This window comes from Muscardinus avellanarius, assembly GCF_963383645.1.
Source record: "Muscardinus avellanarius genome assembly, chromosome: 5".
NCBI lineage: Eukaryota > Metazoa > Chordata > Mammalia > Rodentia > Gliridae > Muscardinus > Muscardinus avellanarius.
This window is the reverse complement of record NC_137790.1, coordinates 108656407-108675766: the sequence shown is the minus strand read 5'-3', so window position 1 is coordinate 108675766 and position 19360 is coordinate 108656407. Positions and strand designations below refer to the sequence as shown.

Here is a 19360-nt window from a genome sequence, read left to right as displayed (position 1 = left end):
TTATTAAATGCACTGCAAAACCTGTATGCCTATTTTATTCCTTTGCTTTTGTTTTTATGAAGGAAAAGAAGATTGGAGGGAAATAAATGTTAAATTACTCATTCAAATTCTTTAATGGCCTCAGAATTTTGTACTGCTCTATGAGCGTAATTTATTTCTTACAGTCATGGAGGTTGTCAAGCCTAAGATCATGGAGCCTCCTCGGGCTGAGAGACTTCAGGCTGTATCATTCAATGGAGGGAGGTGGAGGGATAAGAGAGCGCAAGGGAGGATTGAACCCAGGTTACAACAAACCCTCCCTCAGGATAATGAACCCAACCCCACAATAACACCATTAATCCCTTCAGGAGCACAGGCATAAACTAGTCACCTCTTAGAGGACCCACCTCAAAGAAGTAAAAAGTTCCACACAAGAACTTTGGAATACACATTCAAATCATAGCGAGTAGTTATGCATTGTTTTAGATTTTTCTAAATATTCAGTCATTTTATGTCATTTATATCTATATATATAGTAATCCATGCATTTTTTTCAAACTTTTAATGTATTGGTATAATGGCATTAGAAATCATTTAAAATTATATTGCATTTCTTTTGATTAATGTTTTATTGTCTAATTGTAATTTTATGTATGTATGTATGTATGTGTATGTATGTATGTATGTATTTTGATATTTTCTTGGTCACTGTGCCCAGAACTGTGTCTAATTTATTAACATAAAGTAAATAAGTTTTTTAGTTTTTGTTGATGCTGTTTATTACTTTTTGTCTTATTTATTTCTGTTCCTGTCATCACTATTTCTTTCTACACCCTTTGAGTTTAATTCAATGTTATTGTTTCATTATATTTGAGTCAGATTCATAACTAATTAATTTTCACTCTTTGTTTTCTCTTGCATTTGTGACTTGACTTACAGTGGAGTTAGGTCTCAATAAACCCATGTGAAAATGGAAATATTGTAAGTTGAAAATGCATTTAATACACTTAGCCTACTAAATGTCATAGCTTAGCGACACGTTACACTGTAGAATATCATGGTTAACTGGAAGCTACAGCTCAGTACCAACACCCAGCACTGTGACCAAGTACCATATCCAAAATCTCTGGGGGGGTTGGGAAGGGATAAGAGGGAAATCCCCTAATGTACATAATATACATGCACAAACATATCAAAGTCAATCACTAAGCCAAACATGAGAAGGAGGGAGAGGGGAGGGAATGGAGTGGGAATTGGGGAAGGGCTAAATGAGTGATGTGTGTATGTGTGCCTTCACCATCTTATAACCCATTAAGATGTATGACTACAATACACAGATAAGAAAAGGAAGACCTTGTACTGGGAAAAGACTAGCATTCAAAATTTGAAACATAGTTTCTATTAAGTGCTTATTGCTTTTACAGAATTGTAAAATAAAAAATTCATAATTTAACCAGGGTTAGAGACCATTTTTATAAATTTAATAGTAAGAAGTATTTTAATTTCATCTCATATATATTTATATATGGTCTTTTTGCTCATACTCAGTTTTGCGTATAATTTCATTTATGAGTTATTTCTTAATCAAGACTTATTTGAGTTGTAGTTGATGTTACCATTTTGCTAGTGATTTATAATTTAAATATTGCATTTGAAAGACACAGTATGTGATGTGATTTCTTTAGTAGTTGTCAAGGTATCCTCTGTAGCTTTATTTTGGTAATTTGCTCTAAAAGTGTATTTTATACATGTGTTCTTTCAAAGAGTGAACATTTTTCTAATTATTGAATATATGGTTCGAAATATGCTCTTTACGTCTTTCTGCATTGTTCAAATCATCTCTATTTTCACTAATTAAGAAAGAGAGAAAATAGAGAGGAAAAGATGGGGAGTGAGAGAAGGAAGTGTGAAGGAGAGAAAAAACCTGATGAAGGAAACAGTTCAAAATGTGCTATGTTCATCCATGAAGTTATCAATTCCAATCTAAATAGTATGTATGGGGAGAGTGGTAGGAGTTGGGATCCAGAGGGAAACAGACCAAGTGCTGTGTGCATGCATGTTGCTATCACTCTGAACTTCATTATGATGCATAATTACAATGCACCAATAAAAGTTCATTTAATAAAGAAACATCTGGTTAGTGGACCTGTCAAAATATTATATAGTTTTATCCATTTTTGTTAAACTATAGCTGAGGCTATACTGACAGAGACACATAAATTTGGATTTTATTTAATCTTCTTAATAAGCTTACATCCCCTTTGCCCTGGTAATTCTTTTATTATTACTTGAAAAGTTTTATTATTTTTTAAGATCACTTCTTTACTATCAAACTTTTCCCCATGTCTTAAGTGAGTTTCTTGTTTTAAAAAAATTATCTAGATAAATTACTTTTAGATCCAGATTCTGTTTCTAACTGCAAATTACACAATTTAATCTGCCCACACTTATTCTAATTACTTTTATGCTTAGATTTATTTCTGTCAGCCTGCTCTTTCCATTTTCCATCAAGAAATCTAAAGGGTCTGAAATCTGACCCTTCTTTCAAATCTGGTATACTTTCGACTACTGACGGAAGACACAAGACTTCTTAGCCCACAGATTTCATCACCCCCAGCTGCAGCAGTTACCAGAGTAATTCTTAGAACCCAATTTCCACAGAGCACCACGAATAGGGCTAGGTAAGCTATAGAAGTTATTAGACTATAGTTAATTTCATTTGAAAAAATAGCAGCACACTTACTATGGGTTATGAGGTGTCCCTTAAAGTACCTGTCACAGAAAATCATTTAAGATGGTGTTCATCACATTCCATCTTGTCCTATAAGTCATTAATATTTCCCCTCATATGTCTTACTCTTTAGCTACCACATGAAAATGTAGCACATTTTTATCTTCAATAGAAAGTAAAACTTAAAAATATATTGTATAACATTTTCTTATGAAATTTCTTATAAAAAGGTTATAGCAATAAACATAATAGAGATTTACCAGTGCTGACTTTGGCCTCTCATGCAAATTGCTAAATTCTGAGGAGTCTTTGCTCTTCTGAGATAATTTCTCCTTAGTGGAAGGTTTATCTAAACCTATATTTGACAAGGAATCCTTGTTCTCAATTAATATGCAGGAATCGTCAGACTTTTGGTTACTTTCTAGACCTATATATTCCTCTTTTAAGTTTCTTTCAAAACAGCTGCTTTCCCCTATGTTTTTAATGTCAGCATAATAAACATCAGCATCCACAATGTTGTCAGAATCTGTATTTGAAGTTCCTGCTGTCTAAAACACATACTAGCAAAGGGTGAGCAAACAGATTTAAGTAAAAAAAAAAAACTCTTCATAAGCCAAAGTTCTGGGGTAAAAACTCTATAAACTTTATTTTATCAAAATTCCTTTTCTGAGGGTTCAGTGTTAAAATACTTTTACTAAGCAGGGTGTGGTAGCACATGCCTGTAATCTCAGCACTTGGGAGGCTGAGACAGTAGGATCTCCAGTTCAAGACCAGCCTCAACAATTTAGTGAGACCCTCAGCAACTTTATGAGACTTTATTCCAAAATAAAAAAAAAAATAGAGAGGGGTATTTAGCTTGGAGGTAAAATGCCTTTGAATTCAATCCCCAGGAAAAAAAAATAACAAAATACTTTTATTGTACTTATGGTTCGTGATTGGCAATAATAAACCACGTACGCAGCCAAATAGTAATGAGGTAGACAAATTGAAGGATGCAAGATGTTTTATTTTGCAAAAAAATTCTTGAAATTGATGCAACTTTTCATTTCAGTCTATGGTTCAATTCATGCTTTCTCACCTCTTCTCTCACTCAAATTTTACAATTGCGAAGATTTGTGAGAAGTAATGCAGATGAAACTTTTTTCCACCCTCTACCGCTTTTCTCTAGTGTGCCTAGCAATGAGAAGAGGCCAAAGAAACTACTGTACCAGAGGAAAGAGCAGCAGTAGTTAGGGGCACAGAAAACATGGAGCTGGCGCACCTGCTTCTAGAAGGCATCACCATGAGCAAGGTGTTAGTCACCCACCTCATTATGTCCACTTTGAGTAAATCACTTGGTTTAGATAATTGGTTTTAAACCTACTGCACAATGGACTCATCTGAACATGCTCTTTAACACAGTCAATCTATGGGCCTGACTTCAAACCAATTAAAACAGGCACTTGAAGAGACGACGCTCAGGCACGGCCTTTTTTTTTTTTTTTTCACCCACCAAACTCCTATAGTGTGCAGTAAGAGTAGTCAAGATCGGCTGAGGAATGAAAATTCTGTAAGAATTTTTGAACCAAGTTGTTCTCATTTTAAATAAAAGCATGTCTACTACTGTTTAAACAGAATATAACCTTCATCTAATTGTCCCTCATACTCTTTTCAAAATAGATATCTCTATAAATAAACTACATAAAAAAGTAGAGACTGACTAAAACAGTCATCAATGATGTAAATTCTGCTTTATATCCCAAAGGAATTGTTTATGATCAAATGTTTATGTAACTTGACAATTAGACAAAATATGTAGAACTTTCACCCTCAACTGCTGCAGGTCTTAATTACCACAAATATTGTGAATAATAATGTTAATTTTTTGTCAAATAAATACTTTTAATATAAATATAATAAAACTATAAAAGACCAGTACATACAATAAAACATCTACAATAATTAATTCACTTAAAATTATCTGAATATAGAAATTATCTGACATTTCAGAAGAAAAAGATGCCATTTATTCTGTCGAATTTTCTATAACAACTTTCAATAATATTTTGGCAAGATTGTAAAATCATACTACTGAGGTTTATGGTTGTGGAAATGTGAAAAATATCCTTTTTGTTAAAAGTTAAAAGTTTAGCTAATGTTTAAAATGCAAATCAAAAAGGTCTTTTAATAATGTTAAAAATGCAATATAGATATATTTAACTTAGTCTTTTCATTGCGAGCCCTATTGAGTTATAAAAGATACATCTTGATTCAACATTTAGTAATCAGTTATTCTAACCCATCCTATAGGCTTATAAAGAAAAATCAAGTGAAGATATCAAGAGATACAGAAAAAGCATTTAATAAAATTCAAAATCCATTCATGATAAAAACTTTCAGCAACCTAAAAATAGAAAGGAAATTTGATAAAGAACATCTCCAGATATTTACCACTAACATCATACTTAATAATAAGACTATAATACTTTTTCTTTTTTGTGGTACTGGGGATGGAACCCAGAGGCTTTCTACCTCTGGGCTACACTCCCAGACCAATTTTATATTTTATTTGGAAACAGGGTCTCACTAAGAGCCTAAGTAGCTGAGGCTGGCTTCAAACATATAGAATCCTCCTGTCTCAGCCTCCTGAGTGCTAGAGTTACAGGCCTGCACAACCACACCTAGTGAGAATATAATGCTTTTAAATTGAGTTCAGGAATAAGAAAATGATGTCCCATCCTTTCCACTCCATTTCAACATTTTACTGGACAAGACAAGAAAATGAAACAAAGGTATGCAAAATGGGAAGAATAGAATAAATCTGTTTTTGTCCCTAGATGACATAATTGTCCATGTAGAAAAATCTAGAAACATCATCAAAAACCATCACCAAAAATCATCTTGGAATAAACAATTATAGCAAGGTTGAAGGATATAAGGTTAAGTAAATCACATTCCTATAAACCAATAATAAATAAATAAATTTTGATATTAAAACTCAAGACTATTTGTATTAGCACCTCCCCAAAATACATAGGTATAAAACTAAATATATAGTCACAAGGTTTAATTAAGAAAATTATAAAGCTTGATGAAAGATATCAAATAACTAAATAAATGGAGAAATATTCCATGTTTATGGATAGGAAGACTAAATATTATATGAACAGGCAAACAACCCAGAACAGCCAACACAATGTTGAAAAAGAGAGGACTGACATCACCATACCTCAAGAATTACTTTAAACTACAATAACAATGAAGAATTAGTAAAAAAAAAAAAAAATAGATGCACAGATTAATGGAATAGAATAAAGAACCCAAAATAGATTCATTTAAATAAAATGAAATGATCTTTGAAAATAAAGCAAAGACAACACAATGGAGAGAAGATAATCTTTGCAACAAAAAACGGTAGAACTGGACATCCACATACAAAATAGACACAGACACAGAATTTACACCTTTCAAAACTTATTAATTCAAATGAGCCATAAACTTGAATGTAAAATGCAAAACATATGATAAAACCTAGATGATTTGGGGTATGGTAATTACTTTTAGGAGACAATACCAAAGAAATAATTAATAAAATGAACTACTGCATTAAAAGTAAAGATTTTAGTGGGCATGGTTGTGCATGCCTGTAAGCTCAGTACTTGCAGGGCTGAGACAAAAGGATCCTAGGTCCAAAGCCAGCCCCAGCAACTTAATGAGACTATCAGCAACTTATCAAGATCTATTTTAAAAAAAGTAAAATAGAGTTGAAGGTAAAATGTCCCTGGGTTCAATCTTCAGTATCACAAAATAAAAAAGAAAAGTAAAGAATTTGCCCTTTGAAAAATACAAGAGAATGAGAAGACAAAGGCTGAAAGAAGATATCGGGAAAAGCCATATTTGAGAAATAGTTTAGTATTACCCAACATATGCAAACATTTCTCAAAATTTAATAACAAAATCCAATTAAAATGGGAAAATATGAATAAATCTCAATAAAGAAGATATACAGGTTACAAGCATATTAAAAGATGGTCAATACCATATTTCATTAGAGAATTGTAAACAAATATAATAAGACATCAAGACATAGTAATTAGAAAAGCAAAAATAGAAAACACAAACACTGGTGAGGATGTCAAACAACAGGAATTCTTGTCCCTTGCTGGTGGAAATGTAAAATAGCATAGTCACTTTGGTTACACAGTTTGTATACTTTTTAAAAATGTCTTATTGGTACATTGTAGTCATACTTCTTAATGGGGTACAAGCTGGTAGAGCGTACATGCACACATCACTCATTTAGCCCTTCCCCAATTTCCACTCCATTCCCTCCCTCTCTCTCCTCCTCATGTTTGGCTGACTGTATTGACTTTAATATGTTCATGAATGTATGTCATGTACTTTGACAATATCATATAAAACTAAACATATTGTTCCATAACTATTCTCCTTGGTACTTTCCCAAAGGGGCTAAAAATTTTTGTCTAATGAGTTTGTACCCAACATGAGTGTTAACAGTAGTTTTTGTTTATAACTAAACAAAAAGCAACCAAGGAGTCTTCAATAGGTAAGTGGGCAAATAAACCACAGTTCTTTCATATGACGAATTATTCTGAACAAGAAATGAGCTTTTTGGTTTGTAACAGTGAAAGCAGGGGAACAATGTATTGATGGGGACAAATAGTCTATTGTAACTCTCTGTAATTTACGTTCAATTTTGTTATGAAACAAAGATGGATCTAAATGAAAAATATTTTAAAGAGTCTTTAAAGCAACATTTACTTCAGGATTTATGTTCACCATTTTCCCAAAGGCAACTGAAACACCATGCTTCTCACTCCTCTAAAATGTAGCTTCTGAACCAAATTTGGAGTCCTATAAAGTCCTGAGCTCCAGTCTAGGCACAGTTCATACTTACCCATAATAATTGAGAGGTTTAATAGTTGAAAATGGAAAGACCAGTATGACTGACATAAATCTATCTGTTTCTACTTTATGCTGCCCAATCAGAAAGTGATTATCAATTTATAGTTAGTTATGTTAAATAATGCCCCTGGTATATCTCAAATTCTTCTACTGTTTTTTTTTAATTATAAGTAGATAATACATGATATTGGAAAATAAGCTTGAAATTATCTAGTTTCTTCATATTAGTTTAATAAAATTAGGTCTGAGAAAGCAAATGATGTGTTCAAGATGACAAAGGTAGAATAAAAACAAATTCTCATTTGCAGGTTATGGTATTTGCAATGATCCTTTAAATACTGATCTCACAACCTGACAGTGAAAACAGACATTTGAACACAGCAAATGTCCAATCTGTAGAACCCAAGGGAAATGCTAGTATCAACAACACAACCCTAGACACTGTGATGTTTTGTTTAGGTTTTACTTCTTATGTAAAACAATATCAAATAAAAATATTTGAAAAAATATTTAATGAAGGCACGGATGACAGAGTGCCAATCATATTTTGTCACAAAGTCTCATTTATATAATTTTAAAGTTCTAACAGTCCAGAACAATTTTAAATAGCTCCTTTTCATTGGCTTTTTATTTTTTTCGGATCTGGGGATGAAATCTAGGGCATTCTACCTCTGAGCTACAAACCACGTCCTATCTTTTTTTATTATTCTTTATTTTGAAACATTGTGGAGGGCCTCACTAATTAGCTAAGGTTGTCTGCAAACTCCCAAATGGTGGGATGACAAGCATGCGCCACCACGCCTGGCTTATTGGCTTCTTTTTCTTATGAATACAAACATGGTTGTCCATTGACTAAAAAAGACTATTTTGTGAGAAAATTATGTGTTTTCAATCAATTTTATTCTAAGTGTTAAATTATTTTCTGGTTTAAAAATCAACAAAGCTATAAGCAAAACTTTTAAAGATTGCATTATCTACTGGTTTCATTAGTTGCTGATATCATTAAAAATTAAGCAATAAGAAAAAAATACCTTTTAAGTCATCTTTACAATAGGTAGAGTTGTTTCTCAAACTATGATTTAAGAGATCTGGTTTTTCCTTGTTGAAAACATAATGTTGATAGATGTACTCTTCATATGGAAAACTATTTTGATAATCATCAAGTGTATAACTTTCATGTTTAAAGACACAAACAAAAATAGAGTTAAAATGATATTGTAAAATCTCATTTCATTAAAACAAGTAGAGTAAAATGTTAATGGAACAAGGTTACTTATGTAAATATAATATTCATTTTTAACCTTATTTTTATCATAATTTAAACTATAAATAACTAAATAGTATTATATAAAAGGAGTGGGTAACTGGACAAAATTCATTTTAATAATAAGACCGCAATTGAAAGTTTCTGTTCCAAAACATTTGGCAATAAATTTGATCTTTAACATTCTGTCTTTAAAATGAAGAATTATCTTTCAAGCTCACTGAAATGTGATGAATCAGGTTTTACTACTATATAATCATATTATTTTTGTTCATCAATGATCTATGAGTCAAAAGGAGCATGTGGTATTTAGGCTCTAATGTGTAATAACAAAATAACAATTACTATTTATAACTACAGTTATAATTTAACATTACTATGAATTGAATACTATATTTAATAATATTTGATATTTATATAAGCTCCACATGATTATCTCATATAATTAATGAATTACACTTAGCCAGAAGATCCTCTCCTGTTACTCATGAACCCAAGGAGAGATGTAAAGTTAAGGCAGTTCTATGGACACCTCCAAACCAAAGTTATAAAATTGCCAAACCACCGTATATAGGAATCAAAGCAAAGGCATATGGTAAGATATGAAAAGTAATCAAACTACAAAGTAGAAAGTCATTCATTTTTCTCAGGCATAGAAAAATAGATATTAAGCCTCTTATTGTCTGATCAGTCTTGTTAGACAATAATACAAACCCAGCACTATAGACAATTCCCTAACTGCTGAATGCTAATATTAGCAATGCTGTCCATAAATTTAAACATGGTTTCAGTAAAATTAACACTAATGTCACATTTTAATACTATGCATTTCTCATTTTAAAAGATAGATTTTTGTATGCTTGGTTTTTAATAAGCATCCAAAATGAATTAGGGAGGTCTTACCTCAGTTGACTATCAGCACTGGATAATTCAACTTTGTAAGGCACGACATTTTCTGATTCTTCAAGTTCCTCTTCATAAGTCTTATTAAATATATGTTGCATAATATTAGTATTTTCAATAAGTTCATTATATAGTAGCTAGTTAATTGTGGAATATATCTAGAGTACTCTGTCCCTACAAATGATGTAAGGAGCGATCTACTCCTATCTCAGAACACATGAGTACTAGGAGAACCAAGCAAACTGCACAGTTATTTAGAGAGGGCATTTGACGTGCCAGTCTTTCAACAATAACGACTTACATCTTATCATGTAACTACCACTGCCACGTATATCAGTGACAAAAAGGCTTCCAATTCTCTGGCATGTCATAAGTTTATTCCATGCATCAGCATTTTAATGAATAGCATATGTGTGCATGTGCTCTATGTGTGTGTGTGTGTGTGTGTGTGTGTGTTATGTGTATGTGTTTGTGTGTGTTCAATAGCTCATATTTATCCAGAGGAGAAGTAAAAAGGTTAGGCAAGAAAAACAGGCAGCAGCTATCAACCTAGCAAATGAGATTATCACTTTAAATGATTCAAGTGTTTTCACTTGAATCATTTTTTGTGATAACCATGGTAAGAGAAAATCAAGAACAAGGGGTACAGTCAGCTGGTGCTTAAGGAGCAGGACAGAGATGCAGCAATGTCCTCACCCCCGAGTCCTCAGCCTGGAGCTGGAGTCCTGAAGGCTCTGACTCTGACTCTATTGCTGTCTTGTAAGAGTTTGTGCTGAAGCTAATCATCATGATAAGCCTCTTATATCTTAAATGCTATTTCTTGCTTTAAATAAAAAATAATTTTAAATGACATTCAAGAAATTGTATTTGCACATAAATTAAACATAGCCCATGTAAGAAAGCTGATCTTTTGTTGAGAAACCGCACAACAAAAAAACAACCTAACCAAACACCAGACTACATTCTGTAAATTAACATGGTGCCATGTTTTCTCACTTTCCATTCTGCATACTTCCAAAAAATGTTGACACTACTAATTTAAACTCACAAATTTACTATCCACATTCAAATTTATACTGTTACATTTTCTAGCATGTTTAAATTCAAACACTTGTGAACTTCCTCTTACACTGTGTAAGGTTGTGAAAGAAGTCTTGTTGACAATAACATACAGATGTATCTATACGCGATGGCTTTTCGGTTTGTTAAGGAGTTGGAACAGTCATTATCCACTTACATCATCCAGTTCTGTTATCTTCAGAGATGGTTCAGGTCTCTCTATGCTTAATTCTTCTCCTGGTAGAAAAGGTGTTGGTTGCTGTACTTTGATCTCTTCACCTAGAAAATAAGGTTAGAAAATAATGTAATTGCCGTGTGTGGTGGCGCACCCTTGTAATCCCCGCGCTTGGGAGGTGGAGACAGGAGGATCACGCAGGTTCAAAGCCAGCCTCACTGGCTTAAGAGACCCTGTTTCCAAATTTAAAAAATATATATAAAATATATAAAATAGGTCTGGGAGTGTAGCCCTAAGGTAGAAGGCCTTCCAGGAACCCCAGTGCCACCAAAAAAAAAAAAAAAGAAAGAAAGAAAAAGAAAATACTGTAATCAAAGAATGCATCTTATCTAATCATTTCTTTTCTTGAAATAATATTGCTAAGAACAAAAATGTCTTCCCCTATGCCTCCATACAAGGACATAAGTGCTGTAAATTTTCCCAACTTAAGTGAAATACAGATTTGCCTGGCCTTCAATTTTTAAATAAAACTTTTTAATTAAGGCAAAGTAAGTCTAAAGTGGGAAAAGGGCTGTGTGCACAATTTTGACTTGGAAATAAAGGATTTCCTATTCTAGTTGAGAATGAGATCTTAAAGAATACCAAAATCAATGCTCATTCACACACACACACACACACACACACACACACACACACACATATATATACTTATTTACATATATTTATTTATTATTTCTATCATTCATAATAATAACTTTAATCAAGTCTGGACTGACCCTCGCTCTTTTCATCACCGCCATTCTGAGAACACTGGGCCTCGCTTGTGGCTTCACATGCATGTCCAGATGTATCCAGTTGCGTGGTAACAAGTTGCTCCTGTGGAGTTCTATAAAACAAACATGTTGCACTGAAAAGATTGAAATAATAGCTTAAAACTTCCCCATATAAGATGTCATGGCCTTATCAAGGAGTATACAACTTTAATGTTGAAACTATAACTGTACCTTTAATTCACAGAAGAAATTATGATTGTATATCAAAATCTTAATGTATTTTAAAAACTTTGAAAACCAACAGGGCATCACAGAGAATTTTTAAATTGTATATCCCACTGTTTTTGTTTAAGATGAAAATTAAAGTTAGGATAGAAGGCAGTATTCTCTCAAAAGCCACATGAAATCCATGAACATATCATGCTGTTTAAAAACAAATTTACAACTATGTGTCTTATCTCACAACCTTGGCATTATGTTTATTAGTTATATGGGAACCTGAGGGCATTTGTCTAAACTTCCATCACACCAGTGGGGTGATAACATAGGCTCCCATAAAGGGAATATGAAGAGTTCTGGCTGTGGCCTCTATTACCTAATTAACAACAGAGATTGATGCAGCCCATTTCAAATAGATGGCAATGGAGCCCAGGAATTTTTAAAGGCCACAACTGTATATTTGTTTATGGAGGATATGCTCAGATTATTAAGGAGAGATATCAGTTTTAGCCAAGAATATAATTAGCTGGACACCCCATGCAGGCCAGGCAAGTTCATGTGGACCCTGAATGACAAAGCCACCTTAATGACATTTATATTAATGCCAATGCAAAATCTAGACTACGCCAAGCTCTGTTCTAATTAATTTTGGTATATTAAATTTTAACCAGTACTATGAATAAATAAGCACCATTATTATCTTAATGTTACAGATAATGAAACTGAGATATAAAAAGATAAATCCACTTGTTCACTGAGAGTGAATGCAGAAGATAAACTTGAATCCAAGCAGTCTTCATCCTCACACCTATGTTCTTACTTTCAATGCTTCTTTTTTAACTTTCAGGGATACTAAAATTTTGACAGTCCTCTGGTAACTTACAATCTATGTACATTTCCTAACATATGTAATGTATATATGTATGTATGTATACACATATACATATATATCAGATGAATACAAAATATTTCCATATTACTCAGCTTTGTGTCTTAGGTAACTTAATGAGAGTAACATCTCTGACATTCATAATTTAATTATATGATAGACAAAAAGTTCTAGAGTAAAATGTCAAAAACCAAGTCTCATACCCACTCCAAAATACTCTGTGGTTTAGATCAATCTGGAGTTGGGTCCAGGAATCTGGATAGATCTGCCCCAAGTATTTCTGATGATCAGCTAGAATTAAGACTGTACTGACTTTTGTAAAACAAACTCTTTGGGATATCAAGTCTCAAAAAGACTCAAATACAATAATATTCGGAGACTTCAACACACCACTCATGCCACTAGGTCAATTTTCAAGACAAAAGTTGTGTTAAAAAAAAAAGTTCAGACCTAAAGAGTACTATAAATCAAATGGATCTAATAGGCATACACAGAATATTTCAACCAGAAAAGCTAAATACACATTCTTTTCAGCTGCCCCTGGATTCTTCTCCAAAACAGACCACATCCTGGGCCACAGAGTAAGCTGCAGCAAATTCAAAAGATGTAATATATTTGCCTGCATCTTTTTAGATCACAATGGAATAAAACTAGAAATCAACAGCAGGAAGACCAAAATAAATTACATAAATACATGAAGACTGGATGATACAAACTTGAATGAGAAATTGATTGGAACAGAAATAAGGGGGAAAAAATATTGGAACTAAGCAAAAATAGAGACATGACATACCAAAATCAATGAGATACTTTGAAAATGGAAATCAGAGGATTTTTTATGAGTGCCCAGGTTTATAAAAAACAGAAAGTCAACAAATAAACAAGCTAATGACACACCTCAAAAACCTAGAAAAACAAAAACAGTCTAATCTCAATGCCAGCAGAAGGCAGAAAATAATTAAATTTATGGAAGAAATAAACAAAATAGAGAATAGACAACAAATGGTGCTGAGAAAAATGGCTATCCATTTGTAGAAAAATAAAAATAAATCCTTACCTCTCACTCTGCCCATGAATCAACTCAAGATAGATCAAAGACCTGAAATTTTAGAGGAGGGAATAGGTTCAAGACTCTAACATATAGCCACAAGTAGAAACTTTCTCCAAAAAAATCTCCAGAGCTCAGGAAATTAAAGCAAGAATTAATAAGTGGGATGGCATCACTAAAAAAGTTTCTGCTCATCAAAGGAAAGCATCAAGAGTTTAAAAAGAAAGCCTACAGAATTGGAGATCTTTACCAGGTATTCCTCTGACAGAGGACTAATATTTGGAATATACAAAACACTTAAAAGACTATACTAGAAAGACAAATAGCCCAGTCAAAAAATGGGCAACTGAATTTAATAGACACTTCACAAGAGAAGAGATACAAATGACTAATAAATACATGAAAAAATGTTGAACATCATTAGCAATCGAGAAACAAATCAAAACTACACTGAGATTCTATCTAACACCAATCAGAATGACAATCATAAAGAAATCAGATAACAGTAAATGTTGGCGAGGATGTGGGGAAATAGGAACTCTTCTACACTGTTGGTGGTATTGCAAGCTACTTCAGCCACTATGGAGGTCTGTGTGGAGAGTCCTTAGAAAACAGAAAATGGCTCCACCATATGATCCAAGTGTAGCACTACTGGGTATCTTTCCAAGGTTGTTGAAATCAAATCCCTACAGTAATATATGCATTCCCATGTTCTTAACAGCACAGTTCACAAGAGCCAAATTATGGAACCAGCACAGGTGTCCATCAACAGATGAATGGATTATAAAATTCTATTCATGCACATGATGTAATTCTACTCAGCAATAAAGAACAACAAAATTATGTCATTTGCAATAAAAATGGAAGGATCTAAAGAACATTATGTTAAGTAAGATTAGCCAATCACATAGAGTAAGGGTCATATGTGTTCTCTAATATGTGCAGGATAGGGAGTAATTGGGATACAAGAAGGACTCCAGACAAGGGAGGAGAAACCTCAGTGGAGCCATGGAGGAGATCTAAAAAGAATTTCATTAATGGAAATAATACCACTCACTATGTGAATACATCTGAATATACCAATGTCAATCTGGGTACTCTGTATTGGGATGGAGGGAAATGGGGAGACAGGGGGAGCAACCATGTACTGTGTACACGTATGTCATTGTTAACATGATTTACATTAGGACGTAAGACTATAATATACCAATAAAAGCACAAAAATAATTGTATGCAATGAAAAGAGGAGGAAATGGGAATATCAACTAATTGCTAATATCTGCCTGTAAAATATTCTCCACTCAAAGCTTCTGCACACTCTCATGAAACTTCTAGATTTAAAAATCACTGGGTGCAGCCGGGCATGGTGGCGCATGTTTGTAATCCCAGAACTTGGGAGGCTGAGGCTGGATGCTCAAACAGATTCAAAGCCAGCCTTAACTATTTAGTGAGGCTCTCAGAAACCCTGTTTCCAAAGAAAGTATATAATAGGTCTGGGAATATAGCCTGGAGGTAGAAAAGCCCCTGAATTCCACCCCTAGTATCACAAAAAAAAAAAAAGCACTGGGTGCAAGCAATTAAGATCTATAAACACATTTTAAGGCTGAATAATGTGTGTGTGTGTGTGTGTGTGTGTGTGTGTGTGTGTGTGTGTATTTTCAGCATCCATTCATCCATTGGTGGACCCCTGGGGTACTGCTAAGGACACTATGCTGAGTTAGGTAAGCCAGACACAGACAGACAAATACTGCATGCTTTCATTTATATGCTGTTAAAAGAAAACCTGAGGCCAGTTAGCTTAACAAAATTAAAATGAGAAAAAATATTCTATAACTAAAAAGTATTATAAAGATGTTTCAGAAGGCACCCCACTACATGTACAGGATAAGTTTATAGCCATAGAAAAGGAAGAGACATAAAGAAAGAACCTTATTGGCTACAGTTAGCATTTTTATATGGTAATATTTTGCAGTTTTCAGCCTCTAACTGACCAGAGATTCAGCTGCTGTGACTGGCCGAGCCTTAGACATTTGTTTATAATAGTGCACTCTTAGGTTACAGCTGGCTTATGCATCAGGTTAGGGTACAGTGCCATATGTACAGAGGCTGGTTTGAACCAAATTTATCTTAGTTCAGCCATGGGTAATCTGAAAACATCCAATCATAAAAGCAGAGAGGGGAATGTTGTTGTGAGGGACTGACATTTGGGAGAATTGGAGAGATACCAATCAAAAGTCACTAAATTTGGGTTACACAGATTGTAGCCCAATTATTGTTTTTAGCCAATGACTTTTATTGGTGCATTGTAATTTTACATGGCAATGAGTGTCATAGTGACACATTCATATATACAGATAGCATTATTCGCTCTGTTTCCATAAGGGGAATATTGGGAAAGATGAGTAGGTTCTGATAATCAAAGTAGATCATAATGATTACAGTTGAAACTTGACCTTAGGTGTTCTCACCATGTTAGGTGACAAAATCCTAATTCATTTGTTTGTTGCAATCATAGCACAATGCATGTACAATTATCACATTGTGTACTTAGAGATTTACAATTTTTACTTGCTAATTATAACTTGCTAAAACCAGAAATAAGGTTATCTATCAACACTGAATGTATTTTTGCAAGTAAAATACAAAACTAAAAATGCTATGATCCAAATAAAAAAAGAAATGTAAAAATGCAATCTATCAACTATTTCTAAGGTTAATAAATGAAAACCATGACTTTAGGTAAAAGTAACATTGAAACCATTACATTGGCTCTAATAATGGGAAAGTTTTCTGAACTCAGCATGAGAAATGCTCTGTAACCTTGTAAATTGCACACAGATTGCTTTATTATGACATCTAAAATTAAAACATTAAGCATTCACTCAAAAACTTATTGGCAGGGTGATCTGCACTGTAGTCCCAGATAATCAGGAGACTGAAGCAGGAGGACTTCTTAAGCCCAAGATTTGAGACCAGCCTGGGCAACATAGTAAGTCCTGGCTCAAAATCAATCAAAAAATAATCCAAATCCAATGATCAATTATATGAATAACTAGAGGGAATAGATGCACTAAATGTTAGGATCTTCTAAGAAAAATGGCCAATATTCAACATTTTGGGTAGCTCACAACTTGATATGCCCATGATAAAAGCATCCTCAGCACACAAAAATGATATTAATTTTAATAACTAAAATGTACAATAATGGTATGATATTTATGCATTAATTGTTTATATACAATATTTGTATTATAAACTCAGTAGGTTCCAACATTAAAGCAGTCAACAAAAAAGACAGATGACTTTAGAATTACTTTTACATACTAATTGCTAAACTAGAAAGAGGTAATTGACAGTTATCTGCTACTGAGTTTTCACACCTTAAGAGCTGTTGTGGATCTCAAACTTTAAAACATATATAGGCAACCTGAATATTAGTTACACAGGAATACTATAATAGTAAATACATAAACAAAATCCTGCCAAAAAACCACAATGAGATACACCTGCCTATCTATTAAAATGAAAACCAAGAGAAAATGATAGAAAATACTAGGTGTTGGAAAAGACTGGAAGCAACTAAAATTCTCAAATATTAGTTGGAAAAATGCAGATGGTACAGTCCCTTTAGAAAACATTGGTAATTTTATACAAAGATATATGCATACTTACTATATACCTTGGTCATGCCAGTCACAGGGATGTATGCAGATATTTGAAAACATATAAAAAACAAAAATCTACATGAAAATATTTTAAAATATAGTCATATTTCCCCAAAATCAGAAAAACCAAGTTTCTCATCATTAGTAAAATAAACTTAAAGCAAGCAAAGGAAAATTCAAAATAAATTCTGCATTGCTGGCTTGGAGCCAGAGCTGTATGTGAACTCATATTACCTTAACAGATATTCCAATAGATAGGTACAGAGATAAATTTTGATATGTATGCACAGTATGTGAGGTTGTCCTACCTCTGACAAGGTCTTCCTCTGAGAAGGCATCTGTGATGCCTGAGTAGGATGAGCACAAGTAGATGCCAGATCTTGGTTTCTGAACACCATTTTTTCTTTTTTGAATTTTTAATTTTTTTCTGAACACCATTTTTTCAATAAAAGGAATAGGATTTGTTTGGGAAATTATTCCTGGGGTAGGACAGGGTGCCTAAGAGACACTTATAGCAAACTAACCAAAAACAAGCAAAAATTATAAAATCATTAAAAAAAACAGAAGTCAACATGAGAGCCCTTTATGTCCAAAGCAGGATGAATTTGTTTCATAATATAATAATAGCATTAAGGTCTTAACCCCAAAACAAATATCCATAAATCCACTTAATGAAATGAATAAATAATGAGAGAAAGAACACTCTCTTGGAATAACCAATTAATAAACATAGAAGAAATGAAGAAAACATTTATTTATTTATTTATTTATTTATTTATGTATCTATGTATGTATTGGTGGTACTAGGGGTGGAACCCAGAGGCTTTCTACCTCCGGGCTATACTCCCAGACCTATTTTATATTTTATCCGGCTATCCTCCTGTCTCCGGGTTATCCTCCTGTCTCAGCCTCCCAAGCGCAGGGATTACAAGCGTGTGCCACCACGCCCGGCAAGAAAAAATTTAAAAAATCACAAGAGCAAGAGCGTGGTAACTGCTGCAGGCAAAATCCACTCAAAACTGCTAAACTCAAGGGGCAAAACTTCAGGGGGAAACACGGTATTTACATCATCTCAAAGTGTCCCCTTTACAGTATTTATGAACTATAAAGGAAAGGGGAGGTTTTACAGTGGAGTCGTCCATGAGCAGCACTGGAACCGTGGGATGAGTTCAGCCTCACTGACGTCATGAGCCCATAGCTTCATAACTAAGGGCACAGCCTCTCTCTGGTTTTCTTCCTCACAGCATAGACCCCAGTTGAGTACATTCCATCAAACACATGCAAGCACTTTTCAAAATGCCAGATCATGAAAGACAGGGGAAATAAGGAAAGACTGGATAACTGTGATATAAAACAGGGGACTTCTCAGAGGAAGAGACAAGACAAAACATAATTTGAGACAGTAGGTTATATCCTCAAGCAAGACCAATTAAAAAAACTAATAAAATCCAAAAAAAGCCATCATTTGGTCAATAGTACTGTACCAGTGTTGACTTACTGGTTTTAATACATGCAATATGGATGTGAAAGACATTACAACCATTAGGGAAAGCTGAAGGAATAATATCTAAGAACACTTTGTGCTATTTTACAATTCTTCCATATGTCTTATTTCAAAGTAAAATATTTAAAAGAAAAAAATGCAACACCAGAAACAGAGTTGTACAAATACAGTGTCATGAACCTTAAAGTAGGACTGACTTTAAAAGTCTGAAAGAAGCCACTGAGAAGAGAAATCATATTTTTTCTG

At 33.5% G+C, this 19360-nt stretch overlaps 1 protein-coding gene across 1 annotated transcript in view; it reads right to left on the bottom strand.

Annotated features, from left to right (window-relative positions):
• ZBBX (zinc finger B-box domain containing) overlaps positions 1-19360 on the bottom strand; it is a gene marked incomplete at both ends in the record, with an annotated part of 116144 nt that overhangs the window by 34873 nt on the left and 61911 nt on the right. Inside the window, 5 exons of the mRNA XM_080696580.1 lie at positions 2971-3254; positions 8647-8786; positions 9783-9862; positions 11020-11120; positions 11793-11902. Coding sequence (XP_080552706.1) covers positions 2971-3254; positions 8647-8786; positions 9783-9862; positions 11020-11120; positions 11793-11902 — 715 coding nt within the window. The remainder of the gene's footprint in view (positions 1-2970; positions 3255-8646; positions 8787-9782; positions 9863-11019; positions 11121-11792; positions 11903-19360) is intronic.